Source organism: Pinus tabuliformis, chromosome 1_2 (genome assembly GCF_031772625.1).
Source record: "Pinus tabuliformis cultivar Carrire ecotype Pingquan chromosome 1_2, CPIR1, whole genome shotgun sequence".
Taxonomy (NCBI): Eukaryota; Viridiplantae; Streptophyta; class Pinopsida; order Pinales; family Pinaceae; genus Pinus; species Pinus tabuliformis.
This window is the reverse complement of record NC_142298.1, coordinates 733,479,898-733,488,555: the sequence shown is the minus strand read 5'-3', so window position 1 is coordinate 733,488,555 and position 8,658 is coordinate 733,479,898. Positions and strand designations below refer to the sequence as shown.

At 32.6% G+C, this 8,658-nt stretch overlaps 1 protein-coding gene across 1 annotated transcript; it reads left to right on the top strand.

Annotated features, from left to right (window-relative positions):
* The first annotated feature begins 679 nt into the window (after positions 1-679).
* Positions 680-4,609, top strand: LOC149207865 (E3 ubiquitin-protein ligase AIRP2-like). The gene is made up of 5 exons (XM_089395872.1): positions 680-974; positions 3,226-3,376; positions 3,703-3,769; positions 3,853-4,087; positions 4,286-4,609. The coding sequence occupies exons 1-5, from the start codon at positions 805-807 to the stop codon at positions 4,506-4,508; spliced, it is 846 nt and encodes a 281-aa protein (XP_089251998.1). The 5' UTR covers positions 680-804; the 3' UTR covers positions 4,509-4,609.
* Positions 4,610-8,658: the final 4,049 nt, after the last annotated feature.

Genomic DNA, 8,658 nt, shown 5'->3' with positions numbered 1-8,658 from the left:
TATTATATAAAATCCAAAATCAATAATGAACATGTATATTGATAAATACTCTAGAATATCAAAAAATATATAGTCAATATTAAAAAAATTTAATATAAATAATTTAAAAAACAAATATCATAATAAAAATTGGAATCTCTCACTTCATTATTCAAGGTTTACCATTAACATCTGGAACTTGAAAAAAAAACTATTATCTAGATTAAAAAATATAAAAATAAAATCTGTTATTAGGAATAGTTTAATTGGGTTATCGAAATGAAGTCTCATTGAACTCGAAATTTTGAATTCAAATCTTGTATTATCTCCCAATCCAAATAAAAAATTGGACATAATAACGTGGTTAAAAAAAAAATATAATAAAAAACAAAAATTCTAACCCTGCATGCTGTGAGCTTCCCCTAATAAAAGGCTTGAAGCCTTGATTTAGCAAAGGCTAAAGTTAAACGTAAAGCATTCAAACTCCATTCACATCCGTGAAGCATTCAAACTCTGTATATATCCAAAACGTGAAGCATTCAACCCATATATATCCAAACACAAAACATAAAGTGATCTCATATCAAATTGTCAAATTGCCTAATTTTAAAACGGAAAATTGGATTATCAAAGGAATAGTTAATTGGTGAGAGCAGGGTTAGGTACTATTAATTAGTATTTTATTATTGCTATGGATGAATGTTGGTGACGGTGGATATTAGCTTTTTGGGCATCTTATTCAATCGTGTGTTGTTGTGTTTCGATAAGAAGAGGAGATAAAAATTGCTTGAAATATGCACCGGATTGGAAAGGAGCCGGGGATGGATGGATACTATTGAATTTTGCAGAGACTTTCATATATATAGTAACAAACACAAAGCATCTGTTTATCTCAGGGGAGAACAAGGACTGGAGATGTGTCAGAGGCAGAGACAGAAATCCTTCAAAGAATCCCTCAAAGCACTGGAGGCTGACATTCAACATGCCAATACATTGTAAGTTTCAGTCTCTGTTTTTCTTTAGGGTTAAGTTTCTGAAGATTGTTTTGATAAGATTGGAATTGATGGTTCCTTTGTCTAATTTGTGTAACAATTCTTTTCATGCTGTGCACTGTTTTGATCCTGATGTTCTGGGCTGTAAAAAGCATCTTTTTGTATTTGGGCAATGAGGTTTTTAGAAGAATAGAAACAAACGCAGGGCTTTGTGACAGAGGGGAGCTGCTTCTGTAGCAGTAAAAAGTGATGAAAAATCAGAAGTTGTTACAGAATATGTTGTGGGTATATCAGGGATGAAGTGGGTCTGGTCTGATTGGGGTTCAAGTCGGCTGAAGTATGTAGTAATTTGGGGTGATGCAATCAGAATGGGCTTGATGGGATTGCAATACAGGAAAGGCCAAATAAACATCAGAAAAAAACAACCCATTAACATTAGAAATAGAAAAAATTAAGCAGGAGCACAACAGCCCAATTTTTATTCATTGAAATTAATTGAGGCAGTCTCTTCCATAAAGCTTATCCCAGTCTATTCTGTGCTTCCTTACATCAAGATTAGATTTCAAGCTTGAACCCCTTTAAATGGGAGCTTAATCCATCTTCATCCTTATCTATAAATGGTTATTATAATTTTTAATTTCTTCCTATTGTCTAGATTTGTCTCCCCGTTATTATCTAGAATTATGTCTACAGCTTAATCCCAGTCATGAGTAATCCCAGTCATGAGTAGATATTTTAATCCATAAATTTTTTTTATTATGTAGAACTCCACCTCGAATTATATTATCCATACATAAATATTACTGTCTATAAGTTTTTTAATACTATCTAAACGCCTTTAATGCCTAATTCTCAAATCCCTCCAGGAACGTGTTCTCCTGTGTGCTAATATGGATCAATTTGAAACACTTGATACCATCAGTATTCGGATTACTTGGATTTGCAGCGCTGAGATTAATGGTACACTGATGGTTCTCCTACATGTAGAATCAAATTACATATTTGGAAAGTTTCAACATAATTTTACCTTGACATGCAGGTAGTAGCCTGGCATTTCTTACAAAGGAGTAAAAATATTTGAATTTTGAAGGTTCGGATGAGTAAAATTCCAGGTTCATTGAGAAGGCAAAGTATTTGGAGTCCTTCTGATGGCCAAGATAGGCAGTGAAATGTTTGAGCTTCTGCCGAAGAATTTTCTTATTTATTGTAAAAATATTCAAAGCCCTTTTGGCAATAGAAAGGTATCTGGTTTTCAGTTCTTCTACGATATAGTATCTGAAGTCCAGATGGAAAATGGGAAATGCCCATTAACAAAAAAATGATTCAAATGCCTTCAACTGTCTATAGGCATGCTATTTCAACTATAGTTTTTTGAGGGTGGAGGAATTCCAATCAGTAAATTCACTGCATCATTCAAATCTGTTAATAGTTAAATTCCAATTCATGGGCCAGGCATTTGAAGCCGTCTTGACAGGTAAAATGCTTTTGGGAAACTGCCTTTTTAAGCACTTTTGAGGGATTCTTCCTTTCCACTAGAGAAATATTCAAAGCTATTTTATTGACTGAATTGCTATTTTAAAGTTTTTGAATTCCTGCCCTTACCATGAAAAATATTTACAGTCCTTCTAATTGCTGAGTTACCCTTTTATGTACAAAATACTTGAAGACCTTCCAATGGGTAGAACTTTCTTTGGCTAGCAAAGTGTTAGAAGCCTCACTAATTTTTAGATTGTCATTGGCCACCATTAACAACTGATACCGTTGCGAAAAATGCTGTTCAAGAGGTAAAATAATTGAATCCTTATTGGAGGGGAAATACCAGTAATTGGAAAATGATTTGAGCTATTTTGTGTAGTATTGTGCAAAAGCAGATTGCCATTTAATTTGAACAAAACGGTATCTATGGTATTGACTCAATAGATGGTTAGCCACAAATTTTCCTACGTAGCGTTTTTTTAAGATGTGGTAAAGATATGCCTGATCCAAGCAGACTCTACCTGGGGTTTCAGTTTTTTTATTTGGAAATTGAGAATCTGGCTTTACAGTGAGGCTGGATTGTTATGATAAAATTCTTTGAATTTTTCTACAGAAATGGAAGTCAACAAGAGACCCTCATCTTTATTCAACTGTTCCTTTTTACTTTTATGTTCTTTTCCAAATAGTTATTTTCTGTTTCTCTTTTACCTTTTTGAAATTATGTTAAGGCTCTTCCAAGATTTTGGCATTCTGGACTAAAATAATCAAAATTATGCAGGGGATCTTCATTTACAAGGGAGTATGATGGCGCCTGCATTCAAATGAGATTATCATACAGCCCCATAGCACAGCTGTTCCTTTTTCTTGTACAGTGGGCTGATTGCAGCCTAGCAAGCACATTAGGACTTCTGTACATACTAATATATAAGGTCCTATGCTTATTTTGTTTTTTTTCCTCTAGGAATTGTTCCGTTGTTTGACTGGCTTGAAATTCAACTAAATTATATTGAATAATATGATTTTGTTATTTAGGTCTATGTTGCTATTGTAAAAATTACTCCTGCTTCAAATCTGAGTCCCCTTTGGTAGAACCCAGAGTACCTTTGCAATCTGAAAAAATCTAATATTTTTAATTATTCACTAGTTATTATTTTTTATGGTATTTACTATTTATGGTATTTCATGGTGGTTTAATTCACTGCCACATTGTTTATTCTTTTATGCTTTCTAATACTGCAGTGTTTCCATTTAGCAGGTGTATTCAGATGGAACAACAACAATGTCTACATATGAAAGAAAAGCCAGTCTCCGAGAATTCTATGGTAAGTTGTTTTCTTCTTTTCTAAATAAAGGGGAAAAGGGAGGTATAACAGCTGTGATCTAATAGAGATTTTGTCTTGGGCAGCTGTTATATATCCTTCCTTGCTGCAACTTGAAGGAGGTATAACAGAGATGGAAGATAATAAGCAGAAACTGATTTGCAAAGAAAGATACAAGAAACGTGTTGATGAAGAAAGGAGACATCTTTCTGAGCTTGATTTGGAACGTGAAAAAGAGTGTGGAATATGTTTGGAGACTCAGACCAAAGTTGTATTGCCTAACTGCAGTCATTCAATGTGTTTGAATTGCTATCGGGAATGGTAGGAGCAATGAATCCTAGTAATGTATTTTATTTTTTGTAGTTTCTTATTTTTCTAACAGCATAATTCTATTTTTGAGCTTGAAAGATCATCTTACCCCTAGTTTCAGGGTTAGGCACATTTACATGAGACAGGAGCATTGAAAGGTTTGACAGATTTATAATTAACGCTGAGAGTTGTTCTTGCTGTATTTTGCAGGCATGCACGATCAGAATCATGCCCTTTCTGCAGGGATAGCTTGAAAAGAGTGAACTCAACAGACTTGTGGATTTTTACAAGTAGTGAAGAAGTTGTTGACATGGAAACATTGGGCAGAGAGAACTTAAAAAGGCTATTTAATTGCATTGATAAATTGCCACTTATAGTGCCAGATAGCCTGTTTTATGTTTATGATTCTCATTATGATTCATATATGAAGTGAATGAATGTGAATTATCACTACAAAATCAACAACAGCGTGCATGTCTTATCGCTGATTATTGTTCTTAGAATGGGTAGGATTGGTCATGTCCAATGAAGAAGCTTCTCATATGCTTTTAGATATTTATGTCTTCCCATTTTTAGCAGAAAGAAAGCAAAATGTGGAAGAGGAATTCGGTTAGCTAACTTGGAAATCATTTTAGGTTGTATCTAATACTGTGCTGAAGTCCACTTGTACAGCAGAGAGCACCTTATCCATAGAATTATATTCTGGATGATTCAGATGGTGCTGTTATTATTGTACATACTTGTGTAGCTGAGGTTGACTTGTAAAGATGGGCAAGCTTGTGATTTGCTCCTTGCAAACAGGATCTGCAGATGGCCTCTTGGGACATATTGGAATTAGGCTTTAGCAGAGTTGTAGATTTGTGTTTATCCTAAGCTTAATATGCGTAATACGCATATTTATGAAGGCGGTAACTTAACTGTACAAGTAAAAGCTTGCTCAGATTTGAAGGCTTTCACATTTTCGTTCAAATAAATGTAAAATTTGGTGCTACCAAGTTCCATTTAAATGTCTCTATGTCCGATAATTCAATGGCAAGTATTGACATTCAAGTGACGAATAAAACTACGGACCAGACAATGGATTTAAATTGAATGATGTATGGGTAATTATCACATCGTAAGCATGCTTCATTTCTAGTGCTCCGTAACTGTACTATTGGAGCTGCACACCTTTAGACAAAATAGCTGTTTTGCTCCGTTTTATGAAGGTTTTTAGAATTTAATGTATGAAAGTTTCAAGTATTGAACTCTGCAGATCATATGGACTTGTGCTCAAGTTACAGAAGATCTTCCACTCAAGTCCTGGTCTCCAAAAATGGCCAGTATGTCTGGGTACTAAACAAGATTTATGAATGGAGGAACAAGCTAGTATTGGTAGCTCTATTGTCATAGAAAAAAATAAGTCAAAGTAACCAAATTAAACCCAGAGTATAGGCACTCTTGTAATTGCTGAAATTAGGGAAGAAAATCATAACGATCTTCTAGAATGTGGTTGTTTTCTTATCTCCCGGGAGCAACTAATCTGGAAAGATATGCTAAAATCTAAAGTTTAGTATAAAGTTAAGCACCTCTTTGCTTCCAGAACAGAAAATGAGATCAATATCCCTGACAAATCAATATGCAAGCTGAAGAAGTCCCCTGCCTTGTTCTAGTTTAGCCTTTCTGATTGGTTCTATTGGTTGCACTGGTTCTAACAGAAATAACAATGCCCTTGATGCTCTGCAAACGAACTTTCAAATGAGAAGCCTCCTATTGCATTTTTCTGTTTTTCTATAAAACCAACATATTCAAAATGTCTCATCCATTGATTATCACCTTCAAATCGGTGTTGTCTATGCGGCTGAACGATCTCAGCCTTAAGTTCACTTGTAATCATGCAGTAACTATCAGAACTAATTTTGTATCGTTGGTGGCAGAAAGTATGTCAAACTGTCCCTTTCAAAATGTTTCAAAGATGCAGAACAGTAAATAAAGTTGGATGAGGTTGCTATTTTGTTTATCGAACTACAAAGAAAAAATGTATACTAACAATTTACAGAAACTCCACAGTAACACCGTTTCTGATCATGTCATTTAGGCTTTGTACAATGGAAACCTGTACCATCCCTGGAGGGTGCTATACCTGGGGTTCCTATCTCCTAGGGAACCTGGGGATGAGTAGGGGACGTCCTCTTCTGGCAGGGGACAACAATGTGAACGACTTGGCATGAAAATCCAGAAATACACAGAAAGAGCAGCCAAGTCCAGTTCTTTAAACTAAAAATGTTCCACTCTGGTGTTTCTTTCATTTCACTTGATTTGAAAGTAAGAGAAGTACTATCTTTTGTGTTCACCTGGAAGCTCGAACCCTATTGAATGTCTTACTGACATGGATATCATTATTCCCCACACTCACTTAGGCAACCTTATGTTAAAAATCAGTATATATCAATACTGTTCTAGGCATTTCTCACTTTGATTGCTAACTATTGTAATTACATAATCTTTTTAATCACTATTTTTATTTAAAGAATTAATTTATAATCACAACTTTTGAAATATGTACATGCTAACTTTAATCACATATTTTTTTTAATTAATTAATTTATTTATAAATTGCTATTTTAATGTGACATTTGAATTAATTTTAATTTTTAAAGTTGATTATTTTTTTTTTTTCGTTTTTTTTTAAACCTGAAAACATTTATTTCTTCTGAAGACATGGCATTGGATTCACGGGCATTCTGTTGACTATCTGGATTTTGATATGTTCCAATGATATTTTTACCTTCACATTTTTTAAAATTTATCAATAATAATTGATAATTAAAAAATTGTATTTAAAATACATAAGAGTGATATCATTTTGAAATCAATATAAATGTCAATATAAATGTTAGCATAATTGTACTTAAAATACATGATTGATAATTAAATTGTACTTAAAATACATAAGGGCGATACCATTTTGAAATCAATATAAATGTTAGCATAATTGTACTTAAAATACATGAGAGTGATATTACTTTGAATTTAATATAAATGTTATGTTACTTTTGATCAAATATGAAATATCTCATGTATTACTTTGAATTTAATATAAATGTTATGTTACTTTTGATCAAATATGAAATATAAGATCATTTAAAGGATTTGTCCTATTATATGTTGCTTTCCTACTTTTGTCTTCCTATTATATTACGCTTTTCAATTCTCAGCTTTAACTTAATGTGGACATTAATGATTTGAAGCATCACATTTGGAAGGTTAAATGTCAATTTTAGTGAATCTTAACGTCAAATAAAGATTATGATGCATGGAAAATTAGGAAAAGACACTTTATATTATAATTTAATGAAGTTTTGTTATTTTCATATAAAAGTATGCAGATGCTTTATTCCAATCTTAAAGTCATTGGCAGTTATTTAAAGAAGCTAGTTGCATTAAAAAAATTTCAATACATTTCAAACTAGTCCATACACCATAACTTGGGTATTATTAAATGAGTGTTATATTAAACTAAGATTATCAAACAAAGACACAATTACAAAGTTAATAATCTCTTTACTAAAAATATTTAAAACATTATTGACTCTATTTAAAGATGATAAAAAATTTCTTGAAATTTGAACATAAAATCATTGATAATCCTAGTTCTTTATTTCACTATTTTGCTTTAAATACAAGTACCATGAATTATATGCTAATAGTGAATTACATATATAATTATTCTTTTAAGACACTCTTACTATTAATTTTTACAAACTGAAATTTGGAGCATGATATTCAATTTATAATATTATGTACACTTGCAAAAAAAAAATGTTTCTTGTTGTTGCTTCTCTCATTGGAGAATATTCAATTTTCTAAAGCTTACGTTGTTTTCCTTTTCTTTCTCATGTCTTTTCACTCACAGAAGTGGATTGAAGCTTGTGGATGATCCAAGAACATTGATTGGTTGACTTCCTTGGATAAAATTGAAGGGATTGTTCCTATTTTTGCATTCGAAGAATCTAATACAACCCACCCTCACCCCTATGAGGTCTTTCTAGTCATAATAATTTACACATGGGGGTTGGCTCATTTGGTATGACAAATCCATGTCAACATCACCTACAAGGTAGGAACATTTGTCAATGATATAGGGTTTGTAGTGATTTGCAACATTTTTTGCAGTTTCCCCATATTCTTTTGATAGTGATTCTAGCTTTTGGTTTTTTGTTATTTTTTTTCCCAAAGAGACCAGAGCCTTTGGGCAAGTATCTTTCAAATGGATCTTGATAAATTCCACATTTGAAATCCATTTTTTCATAATCCATTATTTGGATCCATCTAGAGCTATCTCACTCGATGCAATCCTATTCAATAAAAGATACTCTCACATTCGATTCTTTTTTAATTTGATTTAAAAATTATACTAAATGACATCTCCCAAGGGTTTACCATTCTAAGCTAGAATAGGTTATCATTATACAAAATGCCTATAAAAGAAATTCATTTTTCTTGTCTTGTTACTATTTCACTTAGCGTGTTTTGTAAATCTTCCACATTCTTTATATTATAGATTATGTAAACTCTTAGAATTTAATTATCGTATAATCGCG